Source organism: Apium graveolens, chromosome 7 (assembly GCF_009905375.1).
Source record: "Apium graveolens cultivar Ventura chromosome 7, ASM990537v1, whole genome shotgun sequence".
Lineage (NCBI taxonomy): Eukaryota > Viridiplantae > Streptophyta > Magnoliopsida > Apiales > Apiaceae > Apium > Apium graveolens.
Window position 1 is genome coordinate 142,202,021 of NC_133653.1, and position 22,000 is coordinate 142,224,020.

The following is a 22,000-nucleotide window of genomic DNA, read 5'->3' on the forward strand; positions in this document are numbered from 1 at the left end:
AAAAGAAGCAACACTTTACAGAGCATTATTGCGACCGACTTAAAGATTTTTTTATCAAGCTTGTTTTAAGGATTCCTTTTTTTGATTCATAGTTTTAAGTGATTTTCATTGTTACTTTGAGATCCTCCTATTATTAATCTAAAATGCAAACAATACTTGCACCATTTCACTATTCTATTAAACCTAAAATGCTACGTTAAAGCCCGCCAAGGAATTGCTTGATATTTCAGTCTCGGGATAAATTATTTTTAATCTCCAAACACATGCAACCCATGTATTTATCCTCAAATTCTCATTTTAACGACTATATAGAGAACAAAAACAAAACTGAAATATTTCTACTGAGTTTTTGCAACCAAGCCAAACCAAAGTCGAGGGGAAGGCTTGGGCTTCGTAGTTGGTAAAAAGCCAGTTCAAATTGCATTATCAACCTCATACCAGCACAATAGCACACAAGCTATTACCCTGCAATATTTCTATGCTCTATTCTAAAATAGCTACCCGCTATAGAAGATCTAAACATGTTTCTTTACTCCATTCATAGAGAAGGTTCGCGTACAGCCGTATTTAAGTTTAATTCAGGCTCAACCTCCGGAAGGGGGGCAAAATGGCAGTCAACCATATCGTTAGATACGTCTCCTAATGTTGGAGGATCCCACTGCAGGTTCATTGACAGAGTTGACAAACTAGTATATAAATCATTCAAATAGGCAATTCATGAATTTAAAATTATCAAAGATGATACCTTTGGAGCAAAGTCCTTGTCTACTAATCTTGCACGAACACCCTATAAAAAATACATCACAAATTTCACACCATAGATGCAATAAATATGTTCCTAAAACTTTCCAAGTATTGTGATATCAAAACATACCTCGGAGAAGTCACTAGAGACATGTTTCGAAATCCAATTACAGGAGATACGATATTCCCGAGCGAGACACAGATCAAGAGGTTGGTATCTACCCTCTCTTATCTAAATTTGCAGTTTGATCAAAATCAGTTAACAGTCATTATCAAAATGAGGATCCAATCTGAAGAAGAAACAGTTATAACTAACCGATTGCAAAGTGACCTTCAAGCTCAATGGGGAGGCTTCCTTGAGTTTCTTAAGGGCTGTTGTAGACCATTCACTATGAGACTCGGTAGCCTCTTTTTTCTGAGGAATCAATTAATAGCTAAAACTAAATTGAAGATAACAAAAAGAGTACAATACAAAAAATTTGCTAAAATCCAGTGGGCACTACTTATCATATCTCGACTTCAGAAAAGGCTAACTCTCTCTCCGTTATTTGTTCAAACAAGTACCAACATCATCTAAAATTGCACCAATAATATATATTTCATGATCCCTAGAAAAGATTTGCGTCATCCTACTAGAGCTGAACTAGATGGCTTCACATGACAAGAATATTATAAGCAATCAAGGGTCCATTCAGTACAAGGAAAATGACTTGCAGGAATAGCTCTTATAAAGTTGCCAGAGGAAAAGCCTTTAACTTCCTACCTTCGAATAAAAAGCTGATAATGTGATTGAGATGCTACCATTTAAGGTGCATAAATTGTATAAACAAATATTAGCTAAAGTCTATATGTCCAAGATGTGTCAAATTAAATGACTTCTGCAGTATAACATCAATCTAAACTAATACAAATGACGAACACTTTAAAAAATAAAAGAGAAAAATGAGACATAATTTCTGCGTGCTGAAAAAGGAATGGAGAAATCAAGGGAAAACATGAAGTGGTACACAGAAATGACGAACAAAGAAATACATTATTAAGTTGAAGAAATGTATCTAATCGTTGTCATAATAAGTTTGATATTGCTTAACCAATTCCTAGTACACAAACAAGAAAGAACAGTGGAGAGTAAGAGACTTTGATCTACTAGTACTACTAATTGTTTTGGCAATTGAGGGTAGCGGAATACATCTACATTAACACAAGTGCATTTACTTTATCATAATTTATAAGAACTTCAAGTATACCTTAGTGAGACGAACAATATATAAAATGAAAACCAAAGTGAGGGTAGCTTAGAATTTAAACGGAGGTGTGTGGGTGGGTGACTGTGTACACTCAATAACGGAGGTGTGTGGGTGGGTGGGTTACAGTGTACACACATTATGCTACATCTAACTCATTGCTAATATTGCCCATCTACATCAAAGCTTTATATTATAAGTAGTGATTCTCCATTACCAGAGGTAATTTCTTAACATTTCAACTTCCAGTATAGGCAATTTTGGCACTTGAGTAATAGAGCAATACTAGATGTATGGTATAGTAAAAATTCAGACATGAAGTTCTGAAAAAATTGTTATTTGATGCTTTCATCCAATCAAGTAAATTAAATGAAAGACTAAACTGGGTTGAGGTTAACACTAGCATCAGATAAGATCTACCTTGTTGAACACTCAAAAATATAATTATATAGTTAATATATGTAAAATTCCAATAATAAAATAAAAAAGAAAAAACTTCCACTTTGATGCTTTGTAAATTTCACTAAATTTTGAAGAACATTTGGCAAGGTTGCTGTCTCTGAGTAAATGATTACACTACATGGTATTCCAATTAATTTTTTAAAAGTCCGTCCTTGATAGAATCAAAAATATTATTTTATACTAACGACAGCAGAGAAAACTACTAGCCAGTTATTTGATAAGTGCAAGCAGTAAGTTACAAGTGCATATACTAAACCATCACGGTTATTACTGTAATTTTTATACATGGTAGATGGTACCATCATGATGGTTTACAAATCCAGGCATCATAACTGAGAAATAGTGATGACCTGGAAGTTCCCATTATAGAACAATAAATGTAATTACTACCTCTGTGATTCAGTAATCTATATATAGAGAAAAGATGACCTCAAACTGTAACTTAGTGCAGCCTAAACACAATATGCGGTTTTACAAGACATAAAGAGATCCCATCTTGTATCATATCAAACAATTTAAAGAAAACCAGTAATAGATGTTGATTTATCCATGTGCCCCATATATACTTTCCACAAATCAATTATGCAAAATTCAGAAGCTGAGTTATAAAATTTTCAGTGGCAGTACGTCTGTGTTCTTATTATTGTTACATTTGTTTGATTAATATTCTTCTTATACCGGTGGTTAGCGGTATTCTTTAACTGTAATATTCATATTAAACATATACGAAATAAACCAGTTTCCCGTTAAGATTTTATCAATTATATGAATCTACTTTAAGCAGTCAAAGTCAGATTCTGAGACTATTATTTATACGTGGGAAGATAATGTGTGAAAGCTCACGTGTGTAACATTTCTTGAAGCTTACCAGAGCATCCAATATTTCCTCAACAGTGTCCTGACTGAAACATTTATCAATGCCTTTAATCCTGAATGGAGATAAATTAGGAGAATGAGTTTAGAACAACCATTTATAAACCCTTGACGTCATTGAAAACTGTAAAGTATTATTACTAAGTTGAATTTTATAATCGCATACAATACTCAACATAATAAAATTCTGATACCTACTTTTACATACAGCACATCGTGCATATTAGAAAAATTACTTGCTTCCTTCGTTAAGTTAAAAATATTAAAGATATCTTTCCATGTGGAAGTCGATGTTAGGCAGGGGTTGCATATCAGGTCTTTCTACCAAGAAGAAACAATTTGGAACTTGAAGATACAATTTGATTTGAAGTTCAAATTATACTATGTTTGTGCAAAATCAAGACAAATATGCCGAGGATTACATGTGGGAGATTGGTGTTCAAAGTGTTAACATGATGATCATACTCTTATACCAACAAATTACCATGTGCCAGTTTTGATTACATGAGATACAAACTAAAAATCCTTGCGAACTGGTTGAGAGTTGGAACTTGCACTAATTATGTTTATCTTTCTAGTATGTAATTTTCAATTTTCAGGGATGGTGTTCTCTCTTCGTTTTTGTCACCTTAAATTCAGTAAAAACAATGTGCATAAAACACAGGTTTCAAGAAATACAATCCTGATCTACAGCTGTTACTAGTATTAGATAAGACTTCTGAGGTATTCTATCACGTTCTCCGGTTCCTGTGCTACAATTTTAATTGAAGTTTACATGCTAAAATGTTGGAAAAACAAAATGTGACATTTCTGTCAATCGGGAGTAAAAAGCAAAGATAATGAGTTTTTAAAAATTTTGTGATCAGTGCAAACAAAAGTGGTCTGCAATTTAGAAAAACAATAAAGGGCCGCCAGCCCGGCAAATTGAGCCTTGAATAGAGGATGGTTGAGGCTATGACCAAAATATCCTTCTTATAAGGGCATTTTATCGACTAAACGGGAGGCCAGGCGTCAACTAGGGTTACAAAATATAGGCCTATATGATAAAGAATGAAAAAGTACATCATAGTACTCAAATAGTACTGCTTAAAAAATCATGAAGAGGAAATTTCATATGCAAAAAGCTAAAGCAAAGATCAATAAAAAATTAGAAAAAAATATTATACATATGTATATATGTATAATACAGGAAAGTAATAAAAAAGAAGCAAGTTGTCCAAAAAAGACATTAAACAAAGTAAAATAAATTTATAGAAGAAGTTAGTAAGATACAGAGAAGATAAAAAGTAAATAAAGGAGGGAAAAAAAAGAAGAAAGAGCCATGACCATGAGTCTCTTTATATGCTTAAGGTACTCGTATAGATTGCTAAAATTTTACGCCTTCAATTAATTTTTTTTCCGAATATTGGACTAGAATAGTTTATTTGACAAAGGCACGATAAATTAATCATGTTATTATCGCCTTACCAAGGGTTAGCCACAGAGTCTCCCTCAACTCTCGATTAGTAGATCGATTTATTGTGTCTTTGACAACATTGTCCCTTGTATAGAAACCTTTGACATATTATTATACTATCTCTATAAGTAAAAGGTCGGAGCATCAAAGGGCCTCTAGCTTATATTTAACGCATCCCTTTCTCCTTCTAAGAATTTTTTGTCGTCTCAGCATACATATTGTTGTATTCTAAATTACACAGATAACTACGTTTTTGCGAAATATCCTTATCCAAATATTCTAAGGATTGTATCTCCAGTTGACATGAATATTGAGTATTATATGGGGACTGAGAACTAGGGATATCACTGTTACGTGGTTTAGTGCTAGTTTAGTTTAATATGGGAAGTCATTTACTATGGAATTTAAATTTACCATGGAAGTTGTAATTACTAGGAAATTGGAAAAAAAATTGGTTAGTATATGGTTATTAACTTCCTATAGGAAGTGTAAGTTACCATGGAGGGGTTTTGTAGGTAACTTCCCACATTGTGTGGGTATTTCAACTTCCATGGAACTTTCACTTACCTTATAAATGTGAAACAAACAGCTTCATAAAATCTACTTTTTGATCTCTTAGTACATTAAGTGTTTGGTTTTATAAAAGAACCCGGTGTCTCATATTTCATAAAGTGAGATGAAGACAGTGATGCAATCTCAGATATGAGGGATTGCTGCTAAAATTTAACGGAAACAAAATTTCAGAGGAAGATAGAATTATAGATGCCTACAGATGGATATACTGTAAAGACATAGTATGAGACTGGACATTACTTATTAAGAATGCTCGTCTCATCTAGGTAGACAAGGTCCCCATATTGTGCAAGTGAGTTCTCTATAACGGTAGTATCATCTGTCATTAGCTTACCGAGTCGTTCATCAATCATAGGAAGTCTCTGTCACATAAAAGAAATTGGTTAGAAAGAAAATGAAATAGAAGCACAAGCGGAAGGCTAGGGTGCAAAGAGCACCTCTTTAAGTAAATAGTGTGTCGCTAAGCCGCATGCCACCATTTCGACACCATTTAATTTTTTCCCTGTTAATGCCAGGTATTCTCCTGCAATGATAGAAAGACATTTATGTACCAAAACTTCAAAACCAATTGTTTTACGTAAAACTTGATAAGTAAAAGAGTAAAGCTTTTGATATAATGGAATCAAGATTTGTGGATACTAAGATAAGTAATTTTAACTGAGACTGCTTGAACTTTAACAAATAAAGTGTTGCTTCAAATTTACCCATGATGACAGGACAGCTTTAGAATGAGGGATGAAAAATTACATGATTAACCATGTTTATTTGCTACCCTGGTCCCTCCTCTATTATGATTTACTGTTTGCCGCTATCATTCCACAGACTCCTTGGGGTGTCAAAAATTTCAACTCAGATAAGAAATTTGAAGACTAATATTTTTTTTTAGATACTAGATTTGGCAACAAATCAAGTTATATTTGCTACTCACAGTACTTGTGTTCTTGCTACCTACTTGACTACTTGCCAACGACTCTAATGTTTCTTAACATAATAAGTAATTCTAATTTCTAGCATGTGAATATGATTGTAACTTGTGACTTTTTAATAAGGACGCCCAAATATTTCAAAAGGTAAAAGCTTGTTGATTTTGATTCTTCATATTAGCGATCAAATATAATTCTATTAGAAACCCCAAAAAAATAAACTAATATTAATTGCTGAACAGTTGTCTGCCCCCTAAATTGTGTTGTACATTATATCCCGAAACCCATTTACTTCCATTTTTTCTGTAGGTCACAAAGATAACAAATATATAAGAATTATGTTTCTTTTTTTTTCTTATAATTATCAGAATAGAAAGCAATTAGGATTTCCTGTAGCATCCCGTCACCGCCTTCCTTTTATATCTAAAAACCAAAATTTAGTAGGAGAATATATACTCCCTCCTTCCCTTTTTAGTTGTCATGTTTTGACTTTTGATGGTCAAATTGACCGAACTTTGACCGAAATTTATGAAAAATAATATCATTCAAAACTACAACTAATCTATTTTATTATGTAATTTTGAGTTTTTTTAAATAATGAACAAATGAGTTTTAATCTTTGGTCAACAATTGGTCAATTTGACTACTCAAAAGTCAGGTGTGACCACTAAAAAGGGACGGAGGGAGTATTACGTATAACTTCTATTCTAACATATTAAAAAAATTTATACTTTATAATAACACATTCCAACCTAAACAATTTAATCTAGTCTTTTTAGTAAATTAGTGTACTTTGTTAAGTGGATAGTTTGGTTTAAGGCTTGCGAACTTGTGTTGATTTTCCCCAAGGTATTGATGTAGGAAAGTTATCTCAAATATGTCATGAGACTGTTTTGAATGGGTTAAATTAAGAAGTCACTAGAATTAATAGCTAAATAATATTAAGTTTTCTCAAACCCTAATATCAATGGAATATCTTTCATTCTTTTATATACATGAAAACTTAATTGTGGATTCAAGGATTGCCTAATAATTTCACTGTGTTAAATGATTTTTCGTGTAAAGAGTTCGATAGAGAAGATGCAGATAAACACTGCAGAATTAACCCTGAAGGTGTCTATGAAAGATGGGGAAGAGAACGATGATGGACATTGGTTGAAGATTTGTCATTTCATAGTAACAGTGTAGCAGTGGATGATTCGCAACACATAAGATATAAGGCGAGTCCCTAAGTTTCTAAGCCTATGGTTGAAAGTGGCAATCAAGAGGTCTTAAATCCACGGGCTATTGTGTATTTATTCAAGTTACATGCCCAAATTTAAGCACCATGCAAGATTGTTCAGATAACCACTAATCAAGATACAGGTGAATGAAAATTGTGGCGCATTAAATTTGCTATTTAGAAGTACAGAGATACTCAAGGTGAACGGTAAAATATAGGATTAACCTAAATAACCAGGTAAACGAGAAAGGTAAAAAGAAGCTCCTGCATCTGGATGAAAACCTATTTGAGCCTCCGGAGTAGCAAAAACCTGCAAATGATAAGTAAAATCCTATTAAATAATAATGCAGGACACATCTTACCAAGATAACACAGAATGTGATAGTTTGTTAGAGTTAGATCCAGATCCATTTGCGCTACTATGCAAGTTATGAGTAATAAATATATGAATATTCACGTACGAGGATATACATTACAGAAGGTGGAGAAATCATCAAGTCCTTTATGATAGACAAACGAGCTTTTTACGGAACAGAAAAATATAAGCATAAAACCAGTAACTCTCAAGGCAAAAAGTTCAACATTCCAGAACTTTGGAATCCGCATTACGCCCGGTTATACAGTTCAGGATGGATTACAACGATAAGCCCTGAAAGTGATAACTCTAACTAAATCATGTCTTTCAAAGTTGAATGCATGCGAATTAATTGATATCAATTTTTCCAATAATTCAATCATGTTAATCATCCCTTTTGTTGAAGTCTCGGAATTTGGAATTTGTATAGCAAGCCTTTCTATTTTACAGTTCGGGCTTGATGCATTAGGAAGATACCACTGGGCATACTACGAAGTCAGAAATTGCTACAAAAGTAAATTACCTCCCTGGACTGTGGTCTTTGATAGGATAAATACAGACATATATATATATAGGCACATGATCAAATAGAAACTAAAATTAAAATAGAAACTAGAAACTAATCTCAATCATTAGATCAATCTAATCTAATGGTCCCCCTAAAAGCACCACCCCCAACTAACATACACCCTCCCACACACAATCTCAGCTTTTCCCTTCCGTTTTTAATTTGATTTTTTCCGTCAAACGGTAAGTTTTTTTTAAATCCGACTTCACTGTATTTTTCTCCATCTCTCAACGATCGATTTGCATACCATATAAAATTATTTGGTTTCTGGTTTCTAGTTTTTATTCTAAAATTGGTTTCTATTAGAGTAGCCCCCTATATAGGCACATGACATATATATATATATGTCATGACTTGACAAGTAATTTTCTAATTTTTTGAATGTTTTTATGATTTTCTAGGTTTATAGATGCAGAAAACAGTAAATCAAGGATAGAAACAGATAATTGAAGGTAGATTAGAAGAGAAACAAGCAAGAGATTGATAGTTTTAGAGAGAGAATAGATCTAGAGAGAGAGAGGTCAGGTTAGAGAGAGAAAGAAATAACAGAATTTAGAGAGAGAGAAGACTTGTTGGAAAAGATATTCCATTTTCTGAATATTGATCATATTACAAGGCTTCTTCCTTTATTAATACTAGTTCACATTTAAAAACAAGACAAAGACCATACTACCCCTTTACTGTTACTAACATACTACTACAGTACTCATACCATTCTAATCTCCTTTCCTGACCATCCTTTCCCCTTGAGTATGATCATGCCTCATGGATCAAGCACAAAGTTAGGAAAATTCAGCTTGAGTAACTCCTCATCCTCCCAGGTAGCTTCTTCAATGTTACATCCTTTCCACTGAATTAAGGCTTGGTAAACCACCCCGTGGTCTTTGACTATATTCCTGCTGTCCAGTTTCCTCAATGGAGTAAGTTCAAAGGACCCCAGGTCATTGACTTTAGGAAGTTAAGTATGCACCTTAGCATGTCCCACGGCTTTCTTTAGTTATGATACATGAAAAACTGGGTGAACCCCGGATGTTTCAGGCAGCTCCAGTTTGTAAGCAACACCACCAATTTTCTCCAACACTTTATAAGGTCCAAAAATTTTTGCAATAACTTCAGATTCTTCCTAATGGCCACAATGATCTGCCTGTAAGGTTGCAATTTCAAGAAAACCCAGTCACCAACCATAAATTCCCTTTCATTCCTGTTTTTATCAACAAAACCCTTCATCCTTATTTGAGCTGACTCAAAGACTTCAGAGTGGACCACTGTTGTTGCTTAGTCTCTAACAATGTCTCCAGAGTTGATATATTAGAATGCACTCTTTCAGTGCCAGGTAAGTGCCTTGGTTTAACTCCATAGACAGCTTGGAAAGGAGTAGCTTGTAAAGTGTTGTGGAAAGTGGTGTGGTACCACCATTCTGCAGCAGATAACCAGCTAGCCCAATTCTTAGGAATCTGACTGGTCATTCCCCTTAGATATTGTTCCAAACACTGATTCACCCTCTCAGTGCACCCATCAGACTGAGGGTGGTAGGCAGTGCTCATGCATAACCTAGTACCACAAATTCTGAAGAGATTCTGCCAAAATTCACTCAAAAATAGGTTGTCTTTGTCGCTTACTATGGACTCGGGAAGACCTACATTGTAGATGTGATAAAAGAAAGTCTAGGCTAAATTTTTAGCTAAAATAGGATGTTGAAGTGCCACAAAATGGCCATATCTACTAAATCTGTCCACTACTACCCAAATAACTTCAAACACTTGGGATTTTGGCAGTCCAGTGATGAAATCCATTGCAATTTCTCTCCATGGCTCCTGAGGAATAGCTAAAGGCTGTAACCCTGGTTTCTTCAAATTCTCTCCCTTGGTTTCTTGACAAACCAAGCATTCTCTTACCCACCTTCCAATATCCTGTTTAATAGTAGACCAAGAAAAATATTCACTCACCCTTTTAATAGTGGCTTTAATGCCAGAATGTCCACCAATGCCATTATTATGCAGTTCTTCAAAAACTTGCTTTCTTAAATTTCCTTGGCATCCAATAATCCACTTTCCCTGATACTGCAGAAGACCCTGAGATAAGTAATTTTGCTGAGGTCCATAGTTCTCAACAGCTGCTTCAGCAATTACATCTTTTACTTCAGCATCATTTTCATAACTTTCCATGATTTGTGTTTTCCAAGTAGGAATCACAGTAGCAAGCTGGTGACAACTTCCTGTCATAAGCAGTTGAGCCTCAGCTGTCAACCTTACCAATTCACCTTCTCTCACAAATTGCATAGTCTGCTTCTCATAGTTGCTGGTAAAATCTCCCAATTGTGCCAACCACTCCACTCCCAATATAAGGTCTCATTCCAAGAGATTGACTACTCTCATCTCAGCTTTGAACTCATACTAATTTAACTTCCAGCAGAATCCTTCTACCTTTCTTGTACAATCCAATACACCACCATCTGGTAGAGTAACATGCACGGGATCCACTTCTATTTCTTTGAGTTCCAACTCTTTGCTCAACTTCTGACTGATCAGATTAAATGTACTGCCACTGTCCACCAGTAATCTCACTGTTCTTCCATTGAACACACCTTTGAATTTCAAAGGTGACTTTTGTTGGTTTTCCTTCCTAGCTGTTGCTGCTAGTAGAATAGCATTCTCCTGGAGATTTTCTTCCTCATCTTCTGGATAAACATCATACTTAGGTTCCTCACTGTACTCCATAGCTTTTGCCACTCTTTTAGCTACCATTAAGAAATTTTTGCGGCTTCTTACATTCATGCCCCCTGCTGAACTTCTCATCACAATAATAACATAGGCCCTTCTGCCTTCTTTCCTCCCTTTAAGTGTAAGTCGAGGGCTTTGGTTTTAAATTAATCACATCTTGACTTTTACTCTGAACAAGAATAGGAGTCTGATTAGCATTTCCACCACCAGGAACCACACTTCCAGTTTTAGCAGGTGCTTACATTCCATGAGTAGACTTATAAGTAGAACTATGAGTATTGTACTACTTGGGTTGAGCATTGAGATTTTGCTCATAGTATCTGGCTAGCTTAAGAGCCTGAGATAAAGAATTTGGCTCCAGCAGTCTAATCATACCCTTGATGTCACCTTGTAAGCCACCCACAAAATTCTCTAGAAAGTACTCTGAGGTTAAACAAGGAATCTTTTTCAGTAGTTGACCTCTGCACTTCTCAAAATCATCATAGTACTCTTCAACTGACTTTGTTTGTTGTAGCTTCTTAAATTTCTCAAACACTAGGTCGGTATCCAATTCTCCAAATCTGGAGGTGAAAGCTTCTGAAAACTCCTGACTCCAGTTCTTCTTATCATGAAGGACTTACACCATGATCTAGGCACCCATGACAGATGCATTGCTGCTATGGCAGCTCTCCTCCTATCAGTCACTTCATATATAATGAAATATTCCTCACAATCTCTTAACCATTCCATACAATCAGATCCTTCTTTATATACTGGAAATGACAACTTAAGATGCTTCAAGCTCTGGCTATCATTGAAATTAACTTTCAATATACCTCTCTCTTTTGGATCATCATCCATCTGATTTTGGTTGTGTAAAAACCTCTGTCTTTCTGAAGCTGCATGGTATGGATCCTTGAATAATCCTTTCATGTAAGTTTTAGGAGAAATGTTTTCCTTATAGTCTCCATCCTCTTTACTTCCATAAACTTCATCTCTAGGCACTTGTCTTCAATCCTACTATCAGCTTCTAAAATTGCTCCTGCAGCCTATTGAGCTTCTCATCAGTTCCAGCCAGTTGATTCTGCAACTCCTGTTGGAACATATCCAGAGTTCCTTGAGTTGAACTCTCAGGTACCTCGTTACTCCAGTAATAATTCATCTCTCCTCCACAATTAATTAAACACCTTATAGGCACTATTCCAACATCTCCTCAGCACAACAATATACAATCGATCAATACTCCAAAACAACTCAACTACAATCACAATTCACCAGTGGTACTATTTCTGTAAGTACTGCATCTCTTTTCAGCAGTATATACTTCTCTGGAGGCAATTACTTTCTATGTTGTACTTTTTTCTCAATAAACTCGACTGTATTCTACTTAAACAAGCAAACGAGCACAGATCTACTTAAAACAGCTTCAATATTAATTATTAATTGCAGTAAAACAACAGATCTGAGAGAAAACTTAAGAACAGAGCACCTGAACTGATTCTGAGCAGATCTCTGAGATTACAGATGCGATTGTTGTGGTTTCAAGCTCGCACAACTCGCCTGGATGTGTACAACACAGTGAAAGCAACAGTGGATCGAAAACAACAGCTCTGATACCAATTTGTCATGCCTTGACAAGTAATTTTCTAATTTTTTGAATATTTTTATGATTTTCTAGGTTTATAGATGCAGAAAATAGTAAATCAAGGATAAAAACAGATAATTGAAGGTAGATTAGAAGAGAAACAAGCAAGAGATTGATAGTTTTAGAGAGAGAATAGACCTAGAGAGAGAGGTCAGGTTAGAGAGAGAAAGAAATAACAGAATTTAGAGAGAGAGAGAAGACTTGGTGGAAAAGATATTCCATTTTCTGAATATTGATCATACATACTGAATTACAAAGGCTTCTTCCTCTATTTATACTAGTTCACATTTAAAAACAAGACAAAGACCATACTACCCCTTTACTGTTACTAACATACTACTACGGTACTTATACCATTCTAATCTCCTTTCCTGACAATATATATATATATATATTATTTATATATTTACAACAACATTTTCCCAAAATGCCTGAAAAAAGTTCTTACAGGGGTAGCAGAATTAGCATTCATTTGCATATCCAGTTTCCTTTATTATAGAATTTGTCCTGGTAGCCTACTCACTAGTTACTGTGTTTGATTAGTCTCACATTTTTTCAGCCGGTGTTGGAACGGTTGCTTCTTATCAAATTGTAAGGGGTCTCTCTGACCAATTGTATCTCTGTTACCCGGACTCAAAGATGCATATAATAAAACTCGGAGATTAAGTTTGCGATATGATTAATGAGACGATTAGACAAGAAAAAATGCAAATAGTTTACTTACACACATTTTAATATGGAACATAGTGGTGGTATAAAGTTATATGGTATGGAACGATAGAAGTTGCAACAGTTCAAATTTTGAAATAAAGACCAATTTGGTCATATTCAGCAAGTATAGTGCATACAGTTTTATCAGTTACAACACGGAACATGCCCGGAAATGAAATACCCGCACCAGCTCCAAAAGTTAAACCATTTAAGATAGCAACCTGTATAAATGAAAGTTAAGTGATCATTAAGTATTTGATTGCAGTTCACAAACACATGACCAATCATTTCAATAATTTATAAAAGTTGTCTAGAAGCAAGTTTCCCGAGGTTATACAGCTACTAGTAATACCACTGGAATTTAAACAAAAATATAGGTCAATTTATACTTATCAGTTATCACATCTTAACAGAATTTTAAACTAAATAAATACATGCTCCCTATGCCTACATACATCCTCGAACCAGATATCAGCCATGTTCTATCTTTAGTGTCTTCTAATTATGACATAATGAAAAATGCAAGTGGAGATAAGGAGGAAATTTTGTATTTATGATTAATTAGTTAGTTTATACATATAGTAGAAAATTAAGTGGCCGTTTGTTCATGATATTCAGGTATCAGCTATGGGTCGTTCACTCCAAATCCATACCCGGTGTTTGGTTGAGAAAAAGAATATAATAACCCAAAACCTCAAACCCCTAAGATAAGTGTTTTTGATACCCCGAGGGGGAGTTGGGTATGAAACATGGGTATGATAATCAAAAATATTTTATTAGTTTAAATCTATTCATATAATTATATGTAAATATGTAAAGAAAAATTGAATCAACGACTTAAAAATATATTAAAATAACAACTTACATTAATTGAAATTAGTGAATTAAAAATATTTTTATTATCAAATTCCGTCACTCAATCAAACACATGAAATTAGGAATGATACCTCAAACGCATACCACCTTAACCCGATTCTTGATTCCAATCCGACACCACTCTGAGAAATGACTAGGTCTATTTACTTGTTTTAAATGTGGCATCTAGCTGTATAAAAATACATTATCTTTTTTTCCTTCTGCAGTTGTAAAACCGGTTGAATCACCTCAGGGGTAGTGGATTTTATGTATATAGTCCACACAAAGCTATTGTTAAAAAAAAATCTACTGTCCTGCATTGTGATGGACATGGTATTATAAGAGCTAATCATCTGTCCAACTCATGTAGGATTTATCTTATGATGAGATGAACAAAAGTGACAAGTCTTTGAGGGCTCTTCTGAGCCTTGGGAATGCTACATATGACCAGTTTGGGTAGTTATGATAATGATCCAAAATGCCAAGCAGTCAGGCAACCTATCTTTCACTTGTTTTGCATTAAGATGCAACTAGATACTGGATTTATGGAGACGAACAAAGAATTGTGACTTTTAGGGACCTGAATACAGGTGAGACCACATAAGGGGATTGCCTAGGGCATAGTTATTGGACTTAAATCATGGGGAGTATACCTTTTGAGTTTTAATTAATAAATTTTGTGAGCTAGGCACTATTTAGACAGTACATATATACAGCTGTCTGATTCAAATCACGATCTAGAAATAATCATCTCTTTTGTTACTAGATATGGACAGAATTATAAAAGATGGTCAAGAATTACTAGATATGGAGTTCCAAAGTTTTTGGTACCTACAAAAGAATAATGTTTGGAGGTTAAAGGCCTTTACTTCCTCACTTCCTTATTAAGTCAACCATACATACATACATGCATGCATGTGTATATACACCTATAACCATTACTTACGCACTCTGGTAGGTATCACACTGAAATGCAAAGTGAACAAAATACAGACCCACTGTTTTATTCTTACACCAAGTCTTCATGGTTAATGACGATCTTTTGCCTGTAATGAATGATTTAACAAAGACAAGTGGCATCTTGCTAATTAATTTCGATATAATCAAACCTTCATAAATAATAGATTGGGTCATGTTAGGTTCCTAAATCTAGTAAATGTAAACCATGAAGTTCTGAGTTTGCTATAACCATAATAAGGCACGAGATTTAAAACCAGTAGGGCAGTAACAGTTAGCTATTTAAAACAAGCTTCAAGTTCATTATATACCTACTACCAAGCAGAGAACAATAAATTTGAATAAGGGCACAAGCACCAGGAATATATATAGAGATGATTTTTTTTAATATGAACAGTCTAGGCTCTGCTCTTTATAGCGATAATTAACCTCTACAAAAATATGAAACAGATGGCATACTTACATGTGGCTTGAAATAGGTTCCTAAAAGGTATACAAACTTGTACAATGTCTGGAAAAATACTTTAGAATCTTCAACATTTCCTGCATATTGTCCAAATCAATTAGCAAGATACTAAAAAATGGCAGCAATAAAATGTACAATTTTTGTGAAGAAAATCTAACTGCAAATGAAAGATAGGACTGATTATCAGATCAAAATTAAAAAAAAAAAGTTTGCAATGACTAGAAAAAGACATAAATAGGATAGAAGAATTAGAAAGACAATATCCCCATCGATTACTTACCTATACAATAATATATGGTTATACAAGCTCAAAACATATATGATATATATACTTATATAGTTATATAGCAGATAACTATATAAGTATACCATTTTTACAGTACAGCTATACACAGTTATTCATATACCATCTGTTTATAAGGTTAAAAAAATTTATCTTTAACAGTACACATGAGAATTAATATTTAATCATACAAACAGTTTCTTAGAATAACTGATGGTCGTTGCGTAGGAAAGTGAAAGAATTAACCATCAAAATTGAGCTAAATTTATTTACAACCATATACATATTATATAGGTCTACATATATAAAATTAAAAATTTCCAGGTAAACACTCAACAGACTGCGAAGTAGACACCATGTCCATGTATTATTCTCAACGTCCCTAGTGTTGTGGCTTGCTGCAACGCCTTAATAACCTTTTTATCACACCAACCAACTTGATTGTTTTACTAAGTTAATGTTTGAAATAAATGCATTAATGAAGGAGCGGTGGTTCTGCTTTCAATCAACTATGTTCTCGCTCTTGCCGAGAACTATCCATTCTGTATTATATAACATAGAGCTCCACACCTAATTACTTTTTGAAGTGATTATTATTTTAAAAAAAAAAGTTAATATTATTTGGCATGCTTGCCATTATAGACACCTAATGAAGCAATCAGGAGGACTTCTGGTTTCTGTGCCAAACTTTCTATACCAATTGAAAGTGACAGCATAAGTAAAAGGCTAGAAGTTCAGCAGCAAGCAATTTTCGCTGTTAATTTATGAAACATTTCTGCTAACAATACTATGCAAATGATTCACAGAACAGAACAAGTAAATTAAGTCACTTTATAATCACTCATGACACTAATCAAACAGTTGTAATTTGGCTGCGACTAATCTGTAACTGCGAAACCAATCTGTTTAAACTAGAATATGAGTTTCACTGTCCAAGCAAATTATCTTATGCTCCCAGCTTCAAGTATTAGTTCGTTACTATGAAATTATGACCAGATAACAAATATCAAACATTACAGTTTATTAGCATGTAGAGCTCCCGGATCAATATATAACCAGAACTTGTGTAAATTAATACTAATAGATAGGTCTTTTCAGTAGTGTGTATGAACAAACAAAGCAAAATGCTCACCATTGCTAAGGTTGTTGTAAAGACTAACAACATCAGAACCAGAAGAAAACGCCCTGCCATTATTCTTGAACCAAAAGTATGTTAGACTTTAGACCCTTAACTTGACACATTTAATTAGTAATACATTCCAAATATCTTGTTACCTTCATTAAGACAAACCCTATATCTGGGTTTTCTTCCCACGATTCATACAATCTGTTCAATCGACCAACCTAAAAAAGCATCCCCGATTAAAAATGTCGATGCAAAATGTCTAAAAGTTACAATGCACCAAAACCTTAACAATAAACACAAGAACACTGAAAGTTTATTCTTGTTCCAACAAACCTACTTGAGAAAACGTAACGAATCTGAATTTGTATCTCCATTTATCAAATAAAAACAACATTGCAACAAATCCGCAAAAAAATTATACAGAACAAAAAGGAAAACTAACCATAGGAGTAGTAAGGGCATTCAGGGAATCTGGTCTATTAAGTACAGAGGATCTTGAAAAAGCTTTTCCTTCAACCAACACCTATAAGCACATACATAAATACATTATATACACACCCAATATAACATTTTAGGCACAAAAATATAAATAATGAACCCAACTTGGGAGTTCTTGAAATATGATTGAAACTCAAATGGATCACTTGAAAACATGATAAAATCGGAAAGGGTAATCAAGAAAACTAACATCATCTTCAAGTTTGTTGAGAGTAGCATAGTTGGGCAGAGCAGAAATGGTTCGAACATGAGTATTGTGGTAATGCAATGAATGCCTCGCGGCTAAGAAACACTTAAATCTCTGCATCCTCAAAAAACACAAACTCAAAGCTCACTCGGCTGCAGTCTTTGTTACCAATTTGCAAACCCTTGGGCCGCCTGTGGGTGGTGGCCCTATGCCTAATTTTTTTCTCATAAAAAAATGTTACTCTCTAGATTAAAAATGGCCTTAAATGTCATTTTAAAACGGTACATCGTATACCATTTATGCCAAACATCTAAAAACGGAATATCGTGTAATATTTTGACATTTTGAATTTTTTTTATACACAGTAGATAAAGTTCCGTTTTGGTACAAAACGCTATATGATGTACCGTTTTGAGTCAAAACGCTATTTCAACCACCGTTTTGCACATTATAAAAAAATTAAAAAAAAATAAAGTACCAAAACGGCACACTATGTACCGTTTTGTATTGACGAAGTACCGTTATGAAGTGACATTTTGGGTCATTATTTTCAAAAATGACATTTTGGACCATTTAGCACTGAAAACTGACATTTTGGTCCATTGTTCCCCAAATGTTTATTACAACAACCTATTTATTTTTTTCATTTGTTTTTTTAATTGGTTATATTCTGGTGGCTTATTCTCGAAAAAATTAATCTATCTCCTACATTTTATTATAAAAAAATGTTATTCGGTATTTTGTTAGGAATATGTTGTGAACTTGATGATAAATCATACAAAACACATTAGTAGATTTAACTTAGTAAATTTTGTATCACTCGACGGATGATCAAATTTAGTCCCGACGGATGATTCAATATAGTCCCGACGGATGATGATTTGATATTCATCGAGTGAGTAGTTTATGTAATAATAAGTATTGTAGCACATTTCTGTAAACAACTTTGTGTAGATTCTGTAGTAGCATATGATCCATGTTGACTACTAGTAGATATACAAAATAAGTTGATAAATTGTAAATATGAGATATCTTGTAATTCTGCATAAATGAAATGGAGTCAAGTGTCAAATAGCTACCCGACGGATGATCAACAAAGCTACCCGACGGATGATCAACAAAGCTACCCGACGGATAACAAGCATGTACCCGACGGATGATCAATTCAAATATCTGTTGACAGTGACAACACAGTCACATGCGTTGGGTGTTTGCAAAAGGAATGTGGCAGCCTGTTTAACAGGAAATTGAGAACAAAGAAGCATTACCATTTCCATGCAAGATATGAAGATATTCAAAGATGCTGGAATAGGGTAATGAAGCAGATGGAGTTAGACTTGATAGGTTTTGTTTTATTATCCTGTCTTATTATCATGTAAACTTGGTGATATATAAACCAAGTGTAGCAAGTAGAACAACAACAAAACAACAACTACTATCAAACTAAGCAAACACATTTAGAAGAGAAATAGAAAATGATGTAACTATTAAGAATTTCTCTGTAGTTTATTTGTTCACTTGTAAAGCAGCTGTGAGCCAATTTGAGCTTCACAGAGTTCTCAAATCTATATATATATATATATATATATGGTGGATACATTCAAATCCACCAGAAAGTTTTAAAGACTTGTGTTTTTATTACTTTGTGTTTGATTTACTTAATTCCTTATTCTACACTTTGCAAATCAAAACACTTATATATATATATATTAAGTTAGAACATTTTTATAATTCTCGAAAAGAAGCCAGAATTACATTCAACCCCCCTTCTATAATTCTTGTTGTATTGTTAGGGAATAACAATCGATATCAGAGCAAGCTCTTGAAGTACAAAGAGTGTAAAGATCACAACAAACAGCAAGATGAACAAGAAGGATGTTGGAGTTAAAATTCCTTTTCTTGGATAAAGACAATTATCACCACTGGAAGGTGAAAATGCATCTACATCTTCTTTCTCAAGACAAGGCCTGTGTGGATTGCATAGAGAGAGGTCCTCGTGTACCAATGAGAGCTGCAACAGGCAATGATCCATCTGTTCCCAAGCCTAGGCATGAATGGTCAGATCCTGATATTGAGCAAGTCAGGAAAGACAAGAAGGCCATGAATATATTGTTCAATGGAGTTGATGGCGATATGTTTGATAATATTATTAACTACAAAACAACCAAGGAGGTTTGGGACACTATCCAGCTTATTTGTGATGGTACTGAGCAAGTAAGAGAGAATAAGATGCAGCTGCTAATTCAACAATATGAGCACTTCCATTGTGAAGATAGTGAGTCTCTCACTGATATCTTTAGTAGGTTTCAAAAACTACTAAATGCTCTAAAGTTGCATGGAAGAGTCTATCAGACTAAAGACTCTAACCTCAAGTTCCTTAGATCTCTTCTAAAGGAGTGGAAACCAATGACAGTCTCACTGAGAAATTCTCGGAATTACAAGGAGTTTATCTTGGAGAGACTGTATGGCATCCTGAAGACTTATGAGCTTGAAATAGAGCAAGATGAGAGGATGGAGAACGGAAGGAAGAAAGGAGGGTCCATAGCACTGGTTGTTGAGTTAGAAAAAGAGAAAGAGATGAAGGTAGAAGCTGTTGAGTCTACATCAAAGGTCTGTGAAAACAAGGGCAAAGGGCTGGTAGCTGAAAATGAAGATCATTTGAGCCAAGATGACATGGATGATATTGATGAGCATTTAGCATTCTTGTCCAGAAGATTTGCCAAGCTCAAGTTCAAAAAGAACTTTGGAGCAGCCAAGCCAAGTAGAAACATGGTGGATAAATCCAAATTCAAATGTTTCAAATGTGGCTTGGCAGGGCATTTTTCCAGTGAGTGTAGAAAGTCAGATTCCAACAAAAAGAAGTTTGAGTCTATTGATTATAAACGAAAATATTTTGAGTTGCTCAAGCAAAAGGAAAGGGCTTTCATTACACAGGAAAATGACTGGGCAGGTGATGGATTGGATGAAGATGTAAGTTATGTCACTCTAGCCCTGATGGCCAAGTCTGATGAAACAGAAACAAGTTCTTCAAGTAATCAGGTAATCATCACTAACCTAGCACATTTATCTAAGGCTGAGTGTAATGATGCAATCAATGACATGTCTACAGAATTATATCACTTGTGTGTTACACTTAAGTCCCTCACTAAGGAAAATGCTAAAATTAAAGAAAATAATTTGTTTTTAAGTGAGAGGAATAATATGCTAGAGTCTCAGTTTATTGAATTTGAAAAATTGAGAATTGAATATAAGATTGCTAGGGATGAATTAACTGAGTCCTTAAAGAAAGAAGAGATTTTAAAGAAACAGCTTGAACGAGAACAAGAAGTGATCAAGGTATGGAAATCATCCAGAGATGTTCATGCTCAAATCACTAAAGTTCAAGGTATTGAGTCCTTTTATGATGCAGCCTGGAAGAAGAGTAAGGAGAAGCTGGAGTCCAATTTGGTTGAAGGATTGCTAACAGATGTGGACTCGATGGATGATGAAAGTCATCCGTCGGATAATCAAAAAGGTTATCCGTCGAGTGACAAAGAGCCACATCCGCCGGCTATAAGCAAACCTGTGAGCAAAACCAAGCTTGCCAAGTTGAATAAAAAATATGGATCAGTTCCCAAAAACTTTGTTTCAGGAGAATCTAGTCAAGTGAAGAAGGAGAAGAAAGTGAATGTTGGTCATCTGTTCATCAAGCAGTTGAATGAAATATTAGAAAAGATTGAGGTTAAAACAGAAACTAAAAGAAAAACAATAGAATTGGGAAAGTAGGGATTAACAAACATAACAACTACACACCTGATAAGTATGCTCCAAGAAAAATATGTGTTAAGTATGGTAGTGTTAATCATTTATCTATCAATTGCAAACTTGACATGCCTACTCCTATATCTGTACCCTCTTCTTTTCCCAACATGAATGTCATGCCCTTTATGCCTATGAATGATATGTCTGCTCAGAATATAAATGCACATTTTGCTAATATGTCATTTGCACCTAATCCTTATTATGCTGCATTTAGTATGCCACAAATTCCATTTAGCATGCCTTACTGGAATAACATGTTTACAAACAGCATGCCTTTTTCTGCTAATCAAAATGTGCATGATAATTCTGTTTTAATGACTGGTTTCAAAGGTCCAACTCAAATGACTAAGGA

At 34.4% G+C, this 22,000-nt stretch overlaps 1 protein-coding gene across 1 annotated transcript; it reads right to left on the minus strand.

The window, feature by feature from the left end:
* Positions 1–214: 214 nt before the first annotated feature.
* On the minus strand, positions 215–18,071 carry LOC141671361 (small ribosomal subunit protein mS47). The gene is made up of 14 exons (XM_074477581.1): positions 17,851–18,071; positions 17,605–17,685; positions 17,312–17,380; positions 17,169–17,232; positions 15,751–15,830; positions 13,613–13,696; positions 7,723–7,807; positions 5,790–5,875; positions 5,593–5,714; positions 3,319–3,379; positions 1,061–1,159; positions 875–976; positions 746–787; positions 215–658 (listed from the first exon to the last, which is right to left on the minus strand). The coding sequence occupies exons 1-14, from the start codon at positions 17,965–17,967 to the stop codon at positions 539–541; spliced, it is 1,212 nt and encodes a 403-aa protein (XP_074333682.1). The 5' UTR covers positions 17,968–18,071; the 3' UTR covers positions 215–538.
* Positions 18,072–22,000: the final 3,929 nt, after the last annotated feature.

What these genes read in the sequence shown, in the direction of transcription:
- LOC141671361 (XM_074477581.1), bottom strand. Translation starts at nt 17,967, where the DNA reads ATGCAGAGATTTAAGTGTTTCTTAGCCGCGAGGCATTCATTGCATTAC. An exon ending in TTACAACAACCTTAGCAATG is followed by an intron (nt 15,831 to 17,168) that starts GTGAGCATTTTG and finishes GACAATATGCAG; the next exon opens with GAAATGTTGAAGATTCTAAA. An exon ending in TGAAGGTCACTTTGCAATCG is followed by an intron (nt 977 to 1,060) that starts GTTAGTTATAAC and finishes CTGCAAATTTAG; the next exon opens with ATAAGAGAGGGTAGATACCA.